The following is a 21,946-nucleotide window of genomic DNA, read 5'->3' as shown; positions in this document are numbered from 1 at the left end:
CCATGGAGAGGTGGAGGGGAGGGGTTAGATGCCTTTTACTTTTTTAACACAGCCAGTTGGCAGGCAACTGAATTAAGGGTAGGTTCTAGAGTCAATGTACCTCAGTAACAGTGGTCCAGTTACTTATCTTCTCTCTAAGCCTCAGTTTACTTATCTATTAAATGAGCACAACAAACAGTCCTTTCATTATAGAGCTGTGGTAAGATTGTATAAATTAATACATAATTTAATACAGTATACATTTCCATCAGGACTACTGATGGAATTGGTCCGATGTACGGCCTGGGCACCAGAATTTCTAAAAGTTCTCCAGGTGGTTCTCATTTGCAGCCAAAGTTGTAAACCATTGCTCTAGATCAAATGGGCATTTGCCACTACCTAACTGTAAAAGGCTTGTACTGTATTTGTCTGAAACAATACATGTTGTAAGGCCACTAGGTCAATAATGGCTACAGCTCTGGGACTAAAGAGCAAAGGAGTCCACAGGCTTTGCTATTTGCTTTTGCTACAGTGGTCAACACAACGTGAATAAGCAAGGAGTTAAAGGTATGATGGGGAGACTCACAGTAAATGGTGCAAGACTGCGTGTTTTCCCCTAAGACCAAGAATAAGGTAAGGATATTCGTCCTCACACTTCCATCAGTATTGTACTAGTATTCCTGGCCAGTGCAGCAAGGCAAGAAAAAGAAATAAATGGCATGCAGATGGAAAGGGAGAAGTAAAATTGTCTTTGTTCATAAATAACATGAATGCCTATGTAGAAATTTCTAAGGCATTTGTTTAAAAAAAAAAAAGGGAAAAAAAGCTAGAATAAATGAGTTAAGCAAGGTCACAGGATATAAGGTCAATATACAAACATCAATTATATTTCTATATGCAGTAAAAAATTGAGCATTTTGAAAAAAGCAATACCATTTATAGTAGCATAAAAAATCATGAAATACCTGTTAAGTTAAATACTGTTAAATTTGACAACAGATGTGTAAGATGTGGATGCTAAAAACTACAAATGTCGTTGAAAATATTAAGGAAGACCTAAATAAATGGAGAGATATACCATATTCTTGGATTAGAAGACTATTAAGATCAATTATTCCCAAATCTCCCCACGATCCCAGTCAAAACCCCAATAAGCTTTTTTTTTTTAAGATATCGATAAGATGATTCTAAAATGTATATAAAATACAAAGGACCTAGAATAGCTAAACCATTTTGAAAAAGAACAAAGCTGTAAGTTTTAGAATACCTGATTTCAAGACTCATTATAAAGTTATAGTAGTGGTCAAGACAACAGGATATTGGTGCACAGACATACAGATCAGTGGGGCAGAAAAGAGTCCAGAACTAGATTCACACATATAGTCAACTGATTTTCATTAAAGGTGCTAAAGCACCTTTAATTCAATGAGGACAATTTTTTCAACAAAGGATGCTGGAACAATTGGATAGCCATAGGTAAGAAAATAAACCTGACCCTTTCCTCACCATATGCATGGATGAACTAGAAATGGAGTATAAACCTGAATGTAAGAATTAGAACTGTGTAGAAGAAAATACAGGAGAATAACCTTTGTGATCTTAGCTTCTTAAATAGGGGACAAAACACATATATTATGCTTTAAAACTTTAAAAAGCCAGCAATCCCACTACTGGGCATATATCCAGAGAAAACCATAATTCAAAAAGACACATGCATCCCAATGTTCACTGCAGCACTATTTACAATAGCCAGGACATGGAAGCAACCTAAATGCCCATCAACAGAGAAATGAATAAAGAAGATGTGGTACACATATACAATGGAATATTACTCAGCCATAGAAAGGAATGAAATTGCATCATTTATAGAGATGTGGATGGACCTAGAGATTTTCATACAGTGAAGTCAGAAAGAGAAAAACAAATATCGTATATTAATGCATATATGTGGAATCTAGAAAAATGGTATAGATGATCTTATTTGCAAAGCAGAAATAGACACACAGACGTAGAGAACAAACGTACGGATACCAAGGGGGGAAGGGGGGTGGGATGAACTGGGAGACTGGGATTGACATATATACACTATTGATACTATGTATAAAATAGATAACTAATGAGAAGCTACTGTATAGCACAGGGAACTCAGTGCTCTGTGGTGACCTAAATGGGAAGGAAATCAAAAAAAGAGGGGATATATGTATACGTATAGCGGATTGACTTTGCTGTACAGTAGAAACTAACACAACATTGTAAAGGAACTGTACTCCAATAAAAATTAATTTAAAAAAAGCAGGAATTTGAAAGTTTATGTCTTAGAACTTTAAAAACATTATGCTAAGTGAAAGAAGCCAATTACAAAAGATCACATGCTATACGATTCTGTTTACATGAAATGTTCAGAATCGGCAATCTACAGAGACAAGAAAAAGATTAGTGTTCGCCTTGGGCTAGGAGTGGGGATGAAGGGAATGAGGAATGACTGCTAAAGGGCATGAGGTTTCTTCTTGGGTTGACAAAAATGTTCTAAAATTATTATTATGGTGATAGGTGTACAGCTGTAAATATAGTGAAAACCAAGAAACTGTATGCCTTAACTGGGTAAATTTTGCCATATGCCAATTGTATCTCAATAAGGTTGTTAACAAGAAGAGAATCAATCAGGCAGGCAAATGAAAGACAAAGAAGGAGGCTGGTGAAGGGTAGCAAAGTATGTCACCCCAAAACATGCCTCTTTGGCATACAGATTGCTTTGAGTTGATTATTTTGAGAAAAATCAGACACGGGGGATGCTCTGAAAACAGGAAATTACCTCTTTTGAAAGGGTAATTCACATTTATAAAAGAAATCTCCATTTGTAAGGGTGTCTCCCCCTCTGTACCAGTAAGAGAAGCCTGAGAGAAAATCACAAGAGAATCTTATAGATGATGAAGGCTCTAAAACCTGCTAACAACCTTACCCTAGTTAACCCTGCTTTTCCTGGCCACCTCCTGTAACCAGCCTCCTCCCACCACATACACCTTTTCTTTTCTTTGCCTGAAAGTGGTATTTAAGTGGGTGCCTTAGGCTACCTTGGGAATTGCCCATTTTTCCGCTGGGTATCTTCCATTTATCCATGAGGTACACCATGTGAATCAACTTTTGTTGTTCTCTTGTTAATCTGTCTTATTACACGAGGTCTCCAGCAAGAACTCAGAAGAGTAGAGGGAAGATTATTTTCTTCCCCACACTGGGGTATAATCCTGAAAATAATTCGATAACCTTTGCAAACATCCAGTTCATCCTAAATGTTTAATATTTTATATGTAAGACATATTTTCATTTTACTTTCATTTTTATCCGAGTTCTATCTGTACTTTTTTGTTTTCTCAACTCTCTGCCTTGCTGTCATTTTCTTTCTTTTTGGGGGTTTTTTTGGTTTGTTTTGTTTTGTTTTTTTGCGGTACGCGGGCCTCTCACTGTTGTGGCCTCTCCTGTTCCGGAGCACAGGCTCCAGACGCGCAGGCTCAGCGGCCATGGCTCACGGGCCCAGCTGCTCCGCGGCATGTGGGATCTTCCCGGACCGGGGCACGAACCCGTGTCCCCCGCGTCGGCAGGCGGACTCTCAACCACTGCGCCACCAGAGAAGCCCCTTTCTTTTTTAATATACATTTTTCTCCCCCCGCCAGACACTGTTATGAAAATGAAAATACAGGTGACACCCTAAGAGAAACTATCTGCAGAGAATATATCTGACTGATGAAATAAAAATTCACATTTTAAGGCAAGACAAGAACAATTTAAACATAAAACTTTTTCTCTGCCCTTTGGCCTCCTCCCTCCCCTCTAGTGTGCCTTGTGCATCTGCATGACGTGTTAACAGACCTTCCCAATAGCAGAAATACCTGCTCAATCTTAAAGACCAATTTTTCTTCTTCTGACACCAGTCACGTAACTCTTTAGAAGATAACATTCCTTTCTCAATCCTGCAAAGGGTCACGATGACCCACCACTCACCTTTACACGTAGAAATCTTTGGTGAACTTTAGGTACAATATCAATATATGATTTCCTTAAAGACAGCGATTGGAGCAGAATAGACTGTTTACATGATCTGGGCAGATACTATACTGGGCCGCACCTAGTGGAAGTTCTCAGCTTAAATACTTACTTATGACCTTATTAATGTTACCAGCTGTATTACTTGTATTCTGCCTATTTTACAAGATTATTGTTTCTTGCGTTACCAAATGTGTGACTGAGCCTCAGATAAAACTGAGGATGAGCAGGTGACTTGAATGATTGACCAAATATATAGTTCCATAAGATCAACGCACAACTCTAGAAATGGGAAGAAGCAACCATTTCCTGGACCATAACAGACTAGTAAGACAGATGGTCCAGACCCTTTTGGTTATTACTAACAGGGTCTGGTCCAGTGTTAGCACTTTGAGTGGCCTATCAATGAAACCCTCGCCTGACCTGGGAATGAGCATTCCTAGTGTCGTGGACAAATTGGTCACAAAATGCCCTCTAACCCTTGGTGGAAATTAAGATACCACCACATACCCACTAGAATGTCTAAAATTAAAAACACTGACCACTCTAAGTGCTAACAAGGACATGGAGAAATTGGAACTCTCATATACTGCTGGTGGAAATAACCACTTTAAAAAAGAATTTAGTAGTTTCCTAAGAAGTTAAAAATATACCCACCCTATGATATAACTATTCTACTTCTAGGTATTTATCCAAGAGAAATGAAATCATATAGGTAGAAAAACTTCTATATAGGATGTTCGTAGCAGATTTATTTATAATCATCAAACCTGGAAATAACGCAAATATCCATCAACAGGTGTTCTGATGAACAATTATGACATAGCCATATGGCGGAATACTACTTAATAAAAGGGGACAAATTATTGGTACACATAACAATGTGGATGGAATTGAAACTACTGATGCTGAGTGAAAAAAGCCAGACAAAGGAGAGTACAGGCCCGATGACTGCTTTTATATAAAAGTCTGGAAAATGCAAACAAATCTGTGATAACAAAAAGCAGACTAGTGGTTGTTTGGAAATTTTGAAGAATAACGGATATATTCATCGTTTTGATTGTGGTGATGGTTTCACAGACATATTCAGATATCACTCCTCAAATCGTACACTTCAAATATGTGTTCCTTGTATATGTTAGTTATGCCTCAATAAAGCTGAAACAAAACTTAAGGGTGTGGTAGGGAGATTCACTGAAATCATCAAAGGGGAGTGGTGAAAAGACTTCTGTCTTTATGTTTTAAAATTTAATTTAATTATTTATTTTAACATCTTTATTGGAGTATAACTACATTAGAATGGTGTGTTAGTTTCTGCTGTATAACAAAGTGAATCAGCTGTATGTATACATATATCCCCATATCCCCTCCCTCTTGCATCTCCCTCCCACCCTCCCTATCCCACCCCTCTAGGTGGTCACAAAGCATGGAGCTGATCTCCCTGTGCTATGTGGCTGCTTCCCACTAGCTATCTATTTTACGTTTGGTAGTATATGTAAGTCCATGCCAGTCTCTCACTTGGTCCCAGCTTATCCTTCCCCCTCTCCGTGTCCTCAAGTCCATTCTCTACATCTGCGTCTTTATTCCTGTCCTGCCCCTAGTTTCTTCAGAACCTTTTTTTTTTTTTTTAGATTCCATACATATGTGTTAGCATATGGTATTTGTTTTTCTCTTTCTGACTTACTTCACTCTGTATGACAGACTCTAGGTCCATCCACCTCATTACAAATAACTCAATTTCGTTTCTTTTTATGGCTGAGTAATATTCCATTGTACATATGTGCCACGTCTTCTTTATCCATTCATGTGTGGATGGACACTTAGGTTGCTTCCATGTCCTGGCTATTGTAAATAGTGCTGCCAGGAACATTGTGGTACATGACTCTTTGAATTATGGTTTTCTCAGGGTATATGCCCAGTAGTGGGATTGCTGGGTCGTATGGTAGTTTTATTTGTAGTTTTTTAAGGAACCTCCATACTGTTCTCCATAGTGGCTGTACCAATTCACATTCCCACCTGCAGTGCAAGAGGGTTCCCTTTTCTCCACACCCTCTCCAGCATTTATTGTTTGTAGACTTTTTGATGATGGCCATTCTGAGTGGTGTGAGGTGATACCTCATTGTAGTTTTGATTTACATTTCTCTAATTATTAATGATGTTGAGCATTCTTTCACGTGTTGGCAATCTGTATATATTCTTTGGAGAAATGTCTATTTAGGTCTTCTGCCCATTTTTGGATTGCAAAATATTGAGCTGCATGAGCCTTGATGGAGGGAGAAAACCACTCTGTATACACTCTGGCTCTAAGAAAGGGAACGGCCCTATGGCAAAGCACCCTATTTAAATAAGGCAGGAGAGCAAAGGAGTTCTATTTTTATTCTGCAATTAAGTCAACATGATTTCTCATAGCAGGCAACAGACAGAATGAAATTAAAGTGCTGCTACTGGAAGCCATGGTAATTTTAACCCTGTCAAAGACCTCATATTGTGGGTAAGCAGCAATATTGATCTGTGGTACTGCAGAGGCCAACTGGCTGCCTCTCATCCTGCAATAGAAATCCTCCATGACAAACCAGCCAACAGCAAATGCAGAAGGCCAACATTGCTCAAATGGGCACGTCTAAAGCTTCATAAAGCAGCTCCCAGGACAGCAAGGACGGGGTTCTGCCTAAATTAGATCCCATTGTTTGTAGACTGATAACTGGATTCTCAAGAAAAAAAAAAAAAAATCCCCAAATCCCCAATCTCCTCTCGATTTGGAGTTTCTAAATTCCCAAAGTATCCAGCTAGGGGTCTGGGAACCCTCTTAACAGTTTACGGGACATTTGTGTTTATGTGCTGATGTTTCTCTGATGAGGGTAGGGTGAGGCAGGAAATGGGCTTTTAGCTAGCTCAAGGGGGCCCAAGATCCACGAAGGTTAAGAAAGCTGAAATCATGATAGTTATTTCTGCCTAGACAGAGAAAAAAGGAGGATGGTATTGGTAAAGGATACAAAATTAATTATTATTGAGAGACTTCTTACAAAATAAGGATCTGAACCAAATAAGACAAAATATTATTTAACAAAATTAGTTAATTATAGATGGTAGACATGCAAATGTTGATATGGTTTTCTGTTTTAAGATTTTTTTCTAAAGTAAAACTAAAATATACAAACCAGCCAAAAAAGGTGAAGAATCCTTGGCTCTAGGATATTTGACCTGAACAAGGCCAAAGTAGCATACTTTCCCCCACGTTTTCACGTGTCCAAATTTAAGAAAAGCGGTCCCTAAAGAAGATGGCTAAACCACCTTGGACTACCTGAAAGTGACCTCAATTTATTCCTCTAAATTGCTGGACACTTCCTCCAAACCTTAATTTCTACTTTTCTCTTTCCCCTTTAGTAAAAATTGGACAATTATCTGACCTTTCTTCAGCTTTCAGAAATCTTACTAATTCTCTCTGGTCAGCTAAGAAGAGAAGTCAGCTTTACAGTGATCCAGGAGGACAATCCTAGGATCTCCTGTTACAGTTCCAATGTCGGCTGACTTTCTTTTCAGGATGGAGGTACTGTGGTCATCTGATGACATGCGTGAAGACCAGTGAATGAGGAGGAGGGCAGAATGGGGAATACTGTGTGCGTGTGTGTGCGTGCGTGCGTGTGTGTGTGAAAATCTCTAGCTTTAACTGCTTTTTTATTCACCACCCTCAAATAGCTAATCTTAGTATTCTTTCCCTCTACCCTAAAGGTAATTTCCACATACATCTGACGTCTTCTCTAAATTGTCAATTTGGCTTTCGTTTTCTGATTCTGTCAAAGTTCCCTCAGAAGTGAACACTAGTTTCCGTATTCGTGCGTCTCCATTTCCCTAATTTCTTTTCGGGTCTCTACCAGCTCGGTCCTAAGCGGTCTTATGGCTCATGGTCCTCGTATGTGGAACAGTCTTCCTCGTATTTAGCCTCGTGTTAGTCCAGATTTCTTTCAAGTCTGCTTTGGAGAAGGAGTGAGGGCTCATGATGGGACATGTGAGCTTATTTTCAGCTGCAGGCCCAAGGAAACTGCTAATGTCTGCAGCTTAGGGGACAGAACGCTGTCACAGAGGTTCTACCATTTTCAGTTAGGAACTGGTATTTTTTCATGTTTATGATAATCCCCTGGATGTCTCCTTCCTATATTTTTATTGGAAAATACCCTTCAAAGAGTATGTGTAGGTCTCTAAAGAGACAAGAATAAAAATATGAACAAATACTTGATGCGATTTCATTCTTAGCTACTTGGATGAACCATCAGCACGTGTCACCATAAAGAGGGAAAAACCTCTTTCTTGTAAAAGATGAGACAAATTCTGGATGCTGTATAAAAGTTTTCATGTCGGGCTTCCCTGGTGGCACAGGGGTTGGGAGTCCACCTGCCGATGCAGGGGACACAGGTTCGTGTCCCGGTCCGGGAAGATTCCACATGCCGTGGAGCGGCTGGGCCCGTGAGCCATGGCCGCTGAGCCTGCGCGTCCGGAGCCTGTGCTCCACAACGGGAGAGGCCGCAACAGTGAGAGGCGCGCGTACCACAAAAAAAAAAAAGTTTTCATGTCATTTAGCTTTTCTTCCTATTAATGATTTCGTTTTAGCACCAGCATTTTTCACACCGTAAATCTCAAAACAGCTATGGAGAAACAGGATATTTATATTATTGCCATAATTACAAGTTACAATGACAATAACTGTAGAGGAAGATGAAAGGAAATTCAGGTGGCAGGCTTTTAACAGACACATCAACCACCACACAATCAACCAAATTCGGTTTGCAAACATGTAAGACTTCAGAGTCCTGTTTCTTTTTTTTTTTTTTTTTTGCGGTACGCGGGCCTCTCACTGTTGTGGCCTCTCCCATTGTGGAGCACAGGCTCCGGACGCACAGGCTCAGCGGCCATGGCTCATGGGCCCAGCCGCTCCGCAGCATGTGGGACCTTCCCGGACCGGGGCACGAACCCGTGTCCCCTGCATCGGCAGGCGGACTCTCAACCACTGAGCCACCAGGGAAGCCCCAGAGTCCTGTTTCTTTAGTAAATACCAAGAAGAACTCATAACGGAAAACGCATCAGGGAAGCACACCTGGCTGTAAAGTGCAATGGCTCTTGTTGGGTCCAGGAAAAGAAGGCAGTGGTAGCTCCCCTACTGCCAACCTCTGGTCCCACACGAAACCTCCCAAATCACACGTGATGTGGGGTCTCCCTGTGGTATGTGCCCTTCCTCCTGTTCCAGAAGAACCTGCTGATTATCACTAGGGCTGATGCCCGGCACAGTAACTAAGGGGCTGTAAAGCTGGGGTCTCTGAGTGTGTATCCTGGGAATGGCTCCTAGGCCTTCCCACGGAGGCCCCGGACACCTCAGCTTCCCTTGGGGCAAAGAGGCCAACCACGCACCCACACCCGCCTCAGGAGGCCTTGTCTTCTTCTGCTCACCAACATGCGGTGGGCATGGAGAGGGGCGGAGGTGGAGAGAGGAAGTGCTTTGGTGGATGCAACACCCGGCTCCCAGATACTGGGAGAGGGTCTAAAGGCGGCTTGAGGTCAAGAAGGGGACCCTCTGAGGGTTCCCTCTTCCTTCTCCCCTGGGAGAAGGTTCTCAAGACAAATGCTGGCACCTGCCCTTCCTCATGAAGACAGAACTCCTCTCCCCGGTCTAAGCTGTCTTTGCGCAGAGGAGGGAAACCCGAGACCTTCACTCCACCGTACGCCTTGAAGGCTGCTGCCTCCTTTCCATCCCAACTTGGGGAGCTGGCGCTGCTGCAAGTGGACCCCGACACAGGACATCCTCGTTAAATGGCTCACCAAGAGCCAATGTGTGCAGGGGCCTGCACCTACCGACACTGGCGCCACAGGTACAAACACAGGAGCGGGGAAAAAATACGGTTTAACCGAGAAATGGAACCGGATGAAAGGGGTGAGGTGAGGATCCTTCATGGGAGTAATAGGAGGATGCCAGTATCAAATGAACAAGATGAAGACCAAAGCATGAGAGACAGAGACAAGGAAAAATGGGTGCTGGGGGAGAGCCCCCACCTGGGAAGCTAGGAGGGCACTGCTGCCGCAGCCCTGCACCTCTGCTCAGCCAGGACCGGCACCTTCCAGGAGGATTTTAACGAAGCGTGCAGCAGACGTGAGCTCAGCCAGAGCCCTGGACTCCCCACCGCCTCACTTAATCCTTAATCAGCGGCTTAACATCTGAGCAAACTGAAGCCCGGATAAGACAGTGGTAATGCAACTATTTACTTGGCACAGCCAGGATCTGAATTCAAGCGTTCTAAACCTAAGCCATTTTGCTTTCCACTGTGCTTTCGAATGTTCGGATGTCACAAGATTCCAAGTGCCTAGAATAGATGGTCCCATCAAGAAAAAGATACCTTGTGGAAGCCTTGCTGGCTTCATTCTCCTTACGCTAAACTTCCTGCTATGCATGCTCACGGGCTGAACACCTCATATCCCAACACAGACAAGCTGGCTTGGCTGGGGAGGCTCGTGCCTGCGAACGCTGACTGGCCAAGATGTTTTCTCCTTGGCCCACGAGCAATACACTGGTTTCTACTCACGAGCGTTCAGGCTTTGGGAGCCCAATGTCAGTAACCCCAGACTGGCCACTCTCTCAAAAGATATTCTTTTGCAATGACCACGGTTACCTGGGTGAAGAATAAAAGTAGTGTTCCCTTAAAAGACCTGAAATGCTTAACATCGGAAGGTAATTTCAGTTTAAGGAGAAGGCAGTGAAATACTAGAATGAGCAGAGCTGGGACTTGGTCTCAGGTCTGTCATTAGTAGCTGGGATGTCATGAAGAACCTAGGGGTAAGACAGGAATAAAGACACAGACCTACTAGAGAATGGACTTGAGGATATGGGGAGGGGGAAGGGTAAGCTGTGACGGAGCGAGAGAGTGGCATGGACATATATACACTACCCTCCTGCGTTTTAATTAGCCTCGCCCCCGTGTCTCCAAGGGGCCAAGGGGCCAAACTTGGTTCTTGGATCATTCCCTTGCCCTGCTAGCCTCACGTGGTTGCACAAAAAGAGATAAATGTCAATGCAGAGCAAATGAAAGGCTTAATAATCTTTGAGGTACATGTGCTGTGTATCTGAAAGTGCCCTGTTGGATCATCTTCTTTTAGGTTTAGAAAGGAGCAAGGGCAGTGAAGGGGGTGAGACATCATCAAGTCCCTTCTGGGGTGTCTCTGACTCCTGAACAAGCTCTCTCCCAGAACTCCCCAGTTTTAAACGTGGCTCCCAGGATTAGACAGGGACAGATGTACACCACATTAACCCAGCTCCGTGTGGGCACGGCAGGCTCGAAGGTCATCAGACAAATGGAACTGGACATATTCTCAATGTGGTCTAAGCCACTGGTTCGAGGACTGGGGGAAATCGCGAGAGGCTAGTAGGTCTCCTGTAGCACTGGTGATGTTTCTAACACGGATGCTGGCCTGGCTCTTCTAGGAGCCTTCCTGGCCCTTGCAGGATGGACTGGGGTTTTTCCTGACCGGACCTCCTGATCTGTTTTCAGTGGTGGCTCTGTGTGTCCCACCTGCTTCGCCTCTCACTCTGCTTACCCACCGCTCTTTCAGGCTAGTCTTGCCTCTTTGGTGCAACGAGACAGCCAGGCTCCTCTGGATTCGAACTGCACCTCCCTCCAGACTACACTTGTATCTCGTGTGCTGGGGCAGTGTGATATGAGAGGCTTTTCAGCTCAGTCCAGTCCCAGCCTCGCAAGTGGAGCCTGCGCGATGCTCTAAGAGGGGTTTTCCCAAGGAAAGGACGCTCTGCATCCGGATCAGCTCTTCCTCAGCCCTGGCCTGGCCCATGCCCCTCCTCACCACCAAGACGTGCTCCAGAAGGTCCAGGTAGCCGAGGGTGCACTCCGTCCCGTACCGCAATGCTCTGGTGCGCACCTCCTCGCTGACGTCGGGGTGATAGGATGCTTGCTGGAGAGAGAAAGGAACGTCGACATCTTAAAACAGGAAGAGCCAGGTGGCAAGTGGACCAGGCAGCCAGGTGGGGTCACTTGCCCAGCAGTGCTGTGTAGCCCAAGACCCAGAGGCAGGAGACCTGGAATCTGGAACTCCTCCCGTTTTACCTTCAGTGACCTCTCTGAGAAACCTTCCCTGCCTCCCTGGAGAGAGGAGGGGTTCTCCTCCACATTCTCCTGATACCTCCCATCTGTCTGCACTGCAGGTTCTCTGACAACACTTTGTGTCTTGCTTTTTCTAGTGCCTGGAAGGCAGACAAAAGCAAGTGAATCTGGCCCCTCTTTCCTTCCTTTCTCCTCATGCCCCCCCCACCCCAACTTTTATTGAAAGGTAAGAAATTCCACGTGTGCTAAAAAGATTCATGATTGGGGCTTACAGAAGAGGCTTACAGCAGAGGACTTACAGCTTAACAGGATCAGCCTCTCTCACTCCTGCAGCGTGAAGTATTCTGAAGAACCCTCTCTGTTCACAGGCTCATCACTCTGTGACCTGATCACACTGCAATCACAGTGAGTCTCCCGACCAGGACTCACTGGCTCCTGGGAACCTTCAGAGAGCGAGCTCCCCAGCACCCTCAAAGGTGCCACAAATAACTCATCTCGCATCATACACATTGAGATAAGCAGACCAGGACATATGGTTAACACAGCATCTGGCCCTTTTTTCTTGTACTTGGGACCTGCGCACTTGAGTCATGCGTGAGATATCATTTCAGATGGTACGCCCATTCACGGGGCTGCCAGATGAACTACAGAACGTCCAGTTACATTTGAATTTCGAATAAACAATGAAAACTTTTAGCATAAGTATGGGGCGGTCTGTTTTTTATTTGCTCAGTCTGGCAACCCTACCCATTTAGCCTTTCCTCCTCCTACAACCTCACTCTGGAAAGAACTCGAGGGGACTTACAAGAATACAAAAAATAGAAAACTGCAAATAAATCACGAGTCAGGACAAATACAAATTACACATTAGGATAAAAGGTCAAGGCAGAAGGGGAAGCGTGACCCGCCTCCATACTCCCTCCAGTCAAATCCCTCTCCCCAGGACTGGGAGCTGTTGGGGGCAACACCTGGGAAATTTCCGCTTACCTGACCCCCCAAACCACCCCAAGAGGGGTGGGGATAATTCGAGTGGCCAGTATCTGTCATTTATGAGCCTGGTTAGTCCTCATCTGAGGACTAACGGGCCAGGCCTTTAACCCCTCCTGCGTTTTATTTAAATTAATTAATTTATTTTTTATTTTTATTTTTTTACATCCTTATTGGAGTATAATTGCTTTACAATGGTGTGTTAGTTTCTGCTTTATAACAAAGTGAATCAGTTATACATATACATATGTTCCTATATCTCTTCCCTCTTGCGTCTCCCTCCCTCCCACCCTCCCTATCCCACCCCTCTAGGCGGTCACAAAGCACCGAGCTGATCTCCCTGTGCTATGCGGCTGCTTCCCACACTACTGGGCATATACCCTGAGAAAACCATAATTCAAAAATAGTCATGTACCAAAATGTTCATTGCAGCTCTATGTACAACAGCCAGGATATGGAAACAACCTCAGTGTCAATCGACAGATGAACGGGTAAAGAAGATGTGGCACATATATACAATGGAATATTACTCAGCCATAAAAAGAAACGAAATTGAGGTATTTGTAATGAGGTGGATGGACCTAAAGTCTGTCACACAGAGTGAAGTAAGTCAGAAAGAGAAAGACAAATACCGTATGCTAACACATATATATGGAATTTAAGAAACAAAAAATGTCATGAAGAACCTAGGGGTAAGACAGGAATAAAGACACAGACCTACTAGAGAATGGACTTGAGGATATGGGGAGGGGGAAGGGTAAGCTGTGACGGAGCGAGAGAGTGGCATGGACGTATATACACTACCCTCCTGCGTTTTAATTAGCCTCGCCCCCCGTCTCCAAGTGTGAGGACAGAGCCCACGTCTGGTTCGACGAGACACCACTGGGGGAAGACAAGGGCTATGATGCTCCTCCAGCAGGTAACGTGCAAGGCCCTCCTTGAGAGCTGTGCGGGAGCTGCTGGTCACGGCTGGTGGCTCTAACCTGGTAGAGCCCTTGGGGAGAGCAATCGAGCAATAATAAGAATGTCACACCATTTGACCTCCTAATTCTACTTCTGGGAGCCTGCCTAAGGATATCATCCAAGGCACAGGAAAAACAGATATACCCAAAGATGTTCCTGCAGTAAAGTTGATGATTTAAAAAAAACTGCAGACAATCTAAGTATCTGATAGTGGGGGAAAGAGTATGTTCATTACCAGAGTATTTTGTGGTCAATAAAGAGTCAGTTACAATGACTGCTAGTAATGCAGAAACAGTTATGTAACATTAATTGTAATCAGAGATATAAAATTGTATCTGACATAGACGTATGGACATGAAAGGAAGACCAGAAAGAAACAGACACGAGAATAAACTTAGGGTGTAGGGAAGTCTGCATCCCCACTGAAGCAATTAGTGTAATCCTGTCTCTGATGAGTCAGTATGAGACCTACTGCACCTCCGTTTCTGCCTTGCTCAGTCCCAAAGGTGGTGTTCAAATATGGCCACGTGGCCCTCTGCTTGGCACAGAGGGTTCCTTCTTGACCCACCAGTAGGCATCCCTGGCTTTCTATACGTTCTTATTGCATGCCCTTTCTGGCAAGCTCACATTAGGAGAATTCCTTTACCCTTCCCATCTAGGATTGAACGACAGAACATACACGCCAGCCCTTCCAAAACTATGAGGTGCCCTGCATATACACCATGGTGGCCTTCAGGCCATATCTGGCTGGTAAATACTGTTCTTTTTTTTTTTTTTAAGAGTTTTTTGTTTGTTTTTGATGTGGACCATTTTTTAAGTCTTTATTGAATTTGTTACAATATTGCTTCTGTTTTTCATGTTTTGTTTTTTTGGCCCCAGTGGCATGTGGGATCTTAGCTCTCTGACCAGAGATTGAACCCGCACCCCCAGCACTGGAAGGCTAAGTCTTCGCCACTGGACCGCCAGGGAAGTCCCTGGTAAATACTGTTCTGACAGAGGCTGTAACCCCTTCGGGGAATTATCGCTTCTGCCAGGGGAGATTCCACTGAGCGCATCAAAACTGTACTTGTGGCCTCAGGAGAGTCTAAACTCCCCGGCCCAGAGCACTCGGTCCTCAGGACAGTGGCCCAACCCTCTTGCCGCCCTCTGCTCCCCCCCTCCCCTGCCTACCCCTGTTCCCCACGCTCTACCCTCCCCCACACCCAGGAGACCAGGAAATGCGGTGCTTTTCCCCACACCCAGCCCTTCAGCCTGGCTGCCTCCCCCTGTCTCTACCCAGGGACCCCAGCCCACCCTACCCTTGCCAAGGAACCTGAGAGGCCATCGTCCGACCCCGCACCAGCTCTCCCCACAACTCACTGCACCACAAAGAAGGGCCCTGTTGCTGAGGACACCCAGCTGCAACAGCTGCTCTTCCCTTTCTGTGGTTCAGCCCCATCTGCCCACCACGGCAGGGGGGTCATCGGTCCATCATGGAGCAGAAGTCAGGGTCCCTGGGCCACAGCTGTCCCTAGAAGGATGGAGGGCTGGGGTGGCGGTGCTCAATGGGAGGCTCTTACGGCTCTCTGGCTTCACAGATCAAAAATAAAGTGAAGGTCATAAAGCTCAGGTCTCCCCAGCTCCTTCCATGAGCACTGGCTTAGGGCAGTGGCCCCCACTGTCTCCCCAAGGATCAGAGGAGCTGCTCCAAGACGTCTGGCACAGAGAGCAAAAAGGCAGATCCCTGACGTTCTGTCTGGTTCCTCTCACTCACTGCCTCACCCAATTATGGCAACACCCCTCCGGGGGCAGAATGGCTGCTGACCTATGGAAGCAGGAAAGGGTGCAGGCTGACAAGGGGTGTGGTTTTCCTTTGAAGGGCCTGGAACAAAATGTCACACGCCCGCTTTACTACTGCCAGAGCGGCCTCCACTACAGCCCCTGGAAGAAGGTGTCCGCCTATTCAGGAAGAACTGAGAGGTAAAGCGGGAGGGTCAGTCGGCAAGCCTACTCCATGCCCTCTCAGACACAAACCTGCCCGCAGAGTCACCTCCCGGGGGCTGACGGGCACACCTGCCTTCCCGCATAGCCTATCACACACACAGGTTAAGGTACCGAGCGGCTCCCTTATACACGTGGCCAGCCCCTCCCGCTCTCCAAACTGAACCCAACAGCTCAACCGTGAACGAACACTACCCTACCCACCCCAAACAACGCCAAGGCCTTTACCTTGCAAGCCGTCAACATATCTGACACGGCCTTCCGGCTCAGGTTGGCGGTGGCAATCACGTCCTCCTGTCGACACGAGTTCCCAGCTGCCACGGCTTTGGCTGTTGCCATGGTGATGCCTTTGGTCATCCTGATGGATTCTTCAGGTGACGATGTCTTTTCAGGTACCTCTTTGGACTGGAATACCTGGAAGTTAGAAATCGAAGTGCTGAAAAAATCAAAAAGGGAAGGACAGAAATAACTTATGCCTCCCCTACCGGCTGCGGCTCAGTGTCTGAAAACCAAGCCAGCCACGGGAAGAAACCGTCAGAGGGCAGGAAATTAGAAATGTGAATACAGTAATATCACTCTTGCTTTCAAGATTCCGGCGTGCATAAGGCTCACACACCTGTACTCGGCATTCATGGGGACGACGTGGGGAGGGAGGACGACCCACAGCATTAACTTGTTTGCCTTCGGAAACTGACACTCAATGTGTATTTGTTACCCAGTCACCCCCACCGGGGTGGGGTACGGGCGGCATTGTGCGGCTTCCCAGTTCTCCTGGCCCACTCCTGCTCCTGCTTCGGTAGTTCCCAGAAACTCCGCAGCCCAGTTGCTGGTTCCAGGGCACGACTGACCTGGATGCATTGCTCTGGACTCAGTTCTCTCTCTTTAAAAGAGTGTGGGGCTGGGGGAAATGAAGCGTTCAGTTTCTTCTATTCTTAGCCTTTCTTACAAATATAACTGCCTAACTGTGTGGAGGTGTTCAGGTTGAGTGTGCCACGTTGACACTGTGAATTATTTAATCTCACACACACACACACACACACACACAAACACACACACCCCTTTAGAGAAGCTGAAATAAATTAGCCATGGTAAGTGAATGTCCCACTTTAAAGTGCCACCTGCCAGCCAAGCCAGCCGTTTCTGCTTCCAGCCCATCTGCCATGGTTCTACCATGAGTGATGGGTGCCCTGGCTGTCCCTGTACACGAGGAATCCCGAACCAGGTGGGGCTGCTCTGTCTTCTGCCCTAGGCAGCCACGTTTCAGCAGGGAAGTCTTCCTGGAAGCAGAAAGGAGGACCCAGCCAGCATCCCTGCCATGTGCCAACCACCGTTAAACATCACTACTCCCCTAAAAATGAACAGCTACCGTCAGGCTGCCCAGGACCACCCCTGAATGCCGCAGTGGAATGAACATGGACAGAGCCCTCCACACTAACGTGGGTCTCGGGACACATGCTCCTTTGGAAACCTCCTGTGCCCACGAAAATGCACAGTCTGGGTCAATTCTAAACCACATCGGTATACTTAGGTCGACCATGTGTCTGTAATTTCCCAAGAGAGCTCCAAATTTCAAATCGCTTCCGTTGCCACCATTAGGCCCACCCACACCTGTCAGAATGTGTGTCCAGACTTTTGGTAAGAAGCCCCCAGCCCGTGCAAGCAGGTTAGCGCCAGGCAGCAGCCTTAAGGCCTGTATTTTTTAGTTTCTTCTCCATGTGAGAACTGAGCACAACACCAATCAAGGTCGGATTCATTAAAAACAGGACAAGAGAACCCGAGCCTCCACCAGCAAAACCCAACAGAATTGCTTGTCTCTACTGCTGCCCTTCAGCGGCTTGTGGCCCTCACAGGTGACCCTCTAAAGACGCCTCCTTCCAAAAGAGAAGCTGAATCAGACCTCCCATTAAAAAGAAATCTCAGTTTGAAACTACTCATTTTCAGCATATTTCTATTTCTAGGGATAAGGATGATTCAATCCACAATTGTCTCAGGATCAAAAGAACAGGAGACAATCATAGTGTATCACCAGGACACCCTCGCTCTACGACGGTGGAACAAGGTAAGAGCGAACATGGGGTCAGTGTCTCTGAGATCAGACACCTCACACAGAAGGAAGCCTGATGTTAAAGGGAAGTGTCCCAGGTAAAGGCATCCAGGTTTTCCTAATAGCCAACCTCAGACTCCCAAATCCGTATGTGTGCAGCAGCGTGAGCTGTTGCCAATGGCAACGGGAACCAGCAGGGGCTACGTGGCTGCACAGTGTATACACCATTTGAGCTCAAGGCGAGGGCAAGCGGCTACACTGAATTTTCCCTTTACCAGGACTCTTCTGGAGCACTTTCGTTTCATGCTGCAATTTTAGTGGAATTTAACCCGAATGGTCCCAAGCCATTCATTAATTCATTTAATTACAATTACAAATTGATCCTAGCCAAACTCAGAGGTCAGTTTCACATGGGGTCTCCATGATACAAACGTACCAGCAGGCAGGCAAGTGGGCCTCCCTAGCTCAGGTGTTCCAGGTAAAACCTCTTTATGCTAGAAGTCTCAGAGAAGCTGCACTGGGGTCAGCTGCTGGATGCGGAGCCTGAGGGAGGTGACTGGCGGCTCCTTACCGTGAGCTCCTGCTTCATGTACTCGATGGTGGCCTCAAGCGCCCGTGTGCCCCGGGTGGCCTCGTCCTCCACCGCCTTCACGGTCTTGAGGAGGGAGGTGACATTGGTCACCATCACCTGCATGGGAAGAGATGTCAAGAGAAAATAGGGAGTGTGCTGAGGTCCCACCCCTCCTTTTAGTTCCAGATCTAATGCCACGAGTACCAGCACCTCTATGTGAGAAAGGAGCTCAGATGCACATCCTCCAATACTCTCGAGCGTGCATCTCTCACTGCAGCACCCCTGGCACGCTTGCCCCTAATTGGGGCTCCACTCTACCTTGGCAGCCCCCTTGAGCTGGTACATGGAGGGGTCATCGGCGGGCTTGCTGGCAGCTCCCTTGGTAGCACCAATGAGATCTGAGAGGGCCTTAGCCACGTCTTTGATGGCATTGATCAACACCACCTGAAAGACAGCATGGGCCCGGGTGAGCAGGCTGCTCCAGGAGCACAGTCCAAGAGCAGGCTCTCCATCAGCAGCTCCCAAGCCTGCAGCACAGGAGAATCCCCAGGAACCAGCCTGGGAGACTCTGATGCGAGGCTGGGGGGAAAACCAGATTGCAGACTTGAAGAAGCTCCCTAAGGAAGTCAGATGCTGAGCCAGAGAGCGGGACCCCGCTAGATGTAGCATATTCAGAAACACCGCCTCGCTGGCGGCTCTGCTGACATGCTGCCTATGAAAGGATGAGGGCAGCTGAGCAGACACCCTGAGACGCCATGCCACTGAGAACAAAACGCAAGCCTCCTGCCCTGGCCTGCAAGGCCTCCGTGGCAGCCCACCTGCATCCCCAGACTTGGTTCCTGGGATCCTGACACACTCAGCATGTTACAGGCATGTGGGTCTGTCTTTCTTCCCTGTTGGAAATCCTCCCTCATTCCAACCTCAGGGCCTCTGCTCTTGCTCCCCTCTCTGTCTGGAACCCGGCTTTTTCCATCCTTCAGGTCTCAGCTCAAATGTCATGTCCTCAGAGACCCTTCCTGACCACTCTAGCTATAAGCCCACCCCCACTGAAACTCCCTCAGCTTGCCCTGTTTTATTTATAGCACTTAGCAGTATGTGGAATTACTTTATTATTTATTCACTTATACACCATCTGTCTTCTTCCTCGACTTGGATGGAAGCTGTAGGAGGGCCGGCCGGGTCTTCTGTCTGTTGTGTTCTGCACTCGGGACAGGACCTGGCGTGTAGTGGGCACTCAGCAAGTACTCACAGAATGGGTGAATATACAGATGTGTACCCATGTAACACCGGATGGAACACAGTATCTTCACTCTTCTAACTGAACAGAGACCACAGGCCACTTCTTCTGTGTGTTACACTTGGAATCTCAAGTACCAGGCATATTTAGGAATTACATGATATTGGGTATTACATTTAAGTCTTCTGGGTCCAGCAGCTACAATAACAACTCCTACTTCTAGAACAACAACTTCCCTTCGTTGAGGGCAGTGTTCCAGGGGCCGAGCCAAGCACAATGCACGTTATCTTATTTAACCCTCATCACTGCCATTGTGAGTGGGAACTACGTTGCTTGTGTCCACACCGGCAGACGCTGGGAATGGCAAGGTTGGGATTCAGACTCTGGTCAGTGTGATCACAAGGGCCATGGTCTTCACCTCCACACTGTATGACGCTCTGTGGCCCTGGCTCTTCATCTACAAATGGGGTGAGCAGTGCCAGCCCTACCCCTTTACTGCACTGCTGGCAGGATCAACTGAATAATGGACGTGAAAACGTCTTAGAAACTCTAGCGTCCCAGAACCTGCAGGCACAGCCATGCCATGACTGCCCAGCCTCCCAACTCTCCCTGTCTCTATCCCGTGGCTTCTCACCCACAGGGTGCACGGGACCTCTGCCAACCTCTGAAACCACAGGGCAGGTCGGGCTGTGATGGGGCTCGTGAGGGCGGGCTAATGGCGGGGACCACCACAGGGAGGCGCAGCGAGCAGGTGTGCTGCTGACACCTGGCGTACACTGTCCCATCCCGGGTCACTGCACAGCGACCAGCGAGTGGGCACACTTTTCTGAGGAGACATCTCCCACGGGCGGTCTCAAAAGAAGTTGGGCCCTAGGACATCTAGACCATTTGGGAGTTTAAATCTCTAAGCAATTCGATACGTTTCTCTGTATCCAAAGATTTAAATCCTCCCAGCTGATTCATTCCAAGTTGAGCCGGACTAGGTAGGGGAAAGTGTGGGTTCCATCCCCACTGAGGCGTTTTGTAGCTTTTCCTTCCTCCGTGGGGGTAAGAACAATACCCAGGCAGACTTCTGTGAGTGTTTCGCATTCCGGAGGCAGCTAATCTGAGCTCTGATGTTATCAAAGAGAAAGCCAGCAGAAGGAGTAAAAAGCCAACAGGCGGAATGTTTCCTTTACGGAACTCCGCTCCAGCGGACGACATCAGGAAGGGAAGGGTCACAGCCGTGTGGGAGCAAAGCTGGTGGCCCTGTGCTCACCGGAAAGTAGCTGTCGTCAACCCTGGCGCTGGATGGTAGGAGGTTCTCTCTCCAGTGTTGTCCAAATGGGCCGCATAGGCTTGTTTACTGAGTATGGTTTAAGCAGTGAAAACTGAAGTGTTTACCACACTGGGGTTGAAATAGCAGAGGGATTTTTAAGTTTTGCCCTCGGGAGTGGGGAGAGTCCATCAATGACGGCCACGGTTGGCTGTTAGCTCAGCAAGAGCTGAACTGCTCTGTTGGGCATCTACGATGTGTGAGAGCAGTGCTTGGTGTGTAGGTTTCAAAGATCACTAAACCATGAATCCTGTCCTTGAGGAGCTGATGGTCTAGGCTGGGGAACCAAGGACCAGGTAGGTAATAGCAGCGAAGTGGCTAAATCCAAAGCAGAGAGTCACAGAGCGCGGAGCCCTTCCCTGGCCCTCAGCTCCTCTCTCTCTCCTCCCCTTCAGAGCCCAACTTTTCAAGTGGGGTGTCTATACGCACTGGCTTCCTTCCTTCCCCCGCATCTGGCCACTGCCCACTCACAGCCCTGGCTGGGTGGCCACTGTCCTCCAAGGCCCTGGGCTGGGCTCTCAGACCTTCGTCTTTCTTGCTGCCTTGGCTGCCTCTCTGGTGGCTTGCAGCACTCCTTCCTCTTCACATCAGGCCCCTGGCTTTCCTCCTACCAGCGGCTGCTGCTTCTCAGTCTCCTTAGGTATCTCTCTCTCCTGAAGATGGTCCTAAATAATGGATTCCTCAGCTCTGTCTTGATCCCTTCTCCTCTTCCTTCCACAGACAGTGGATGCAGTCA

The 21,946-nt window shown here is 46.9% G+C and overlaps 1 protein-coding gene across 3 annotated transcripts in view; it reads right to left on the bottom strand.

Annotated features, from left to right (window-relative positions):
• Positions 1-21,946, bottom strand: part of TLN2 (talin 2) — a 450,451-nt gene that overhangs the window by 22,484 nt on the left and 406,021 nt on the right. For all 3 annotated transcript variants that reach the window (XM_067749188.1, XM_067749208.1, XM_067749197.1), the window contains 4 exons: positions 18,977-19,102; positions 18,659-18,775; positions 16,272-16,457; positions 11,857-11,964 (listed from right to left, as the gene is read on the bottom strand). In XM_067749188.1, the coding sequence (XP_067605289.1) occupies positions 11,857-11,964; positions 16,272-16,457; positions 18,659-18,775; positions 18,977-19,102 (537 nt within the window). The remainder of the gene's footprint in view (positions 1-11,856; positions 11,965-16,271; positions 16,458-18,658; positions 18,776-18,976; positions 19,103-21,946) is intronic.

The sequence above is a fragment of the Pseudorca crassidens genome, chromosome 1 (assembly GCF_039906515.1).
Source record: "Pseudorca crassidens isolate mPseCra1 chromosome 1, mPseCra1.hap1, whole genome shotgun sequence".
Taxonomy (NCBI): domain Eukaryota; kingdom Metazoa; phylum Chordata; class Mammalia; order Artiodactyla; family Delphinidae; genus Pseudorca; species Pseudorca crassidens.
This window is presented reverse-complemented; position numbering and strand designations above follow the sequence as displayed.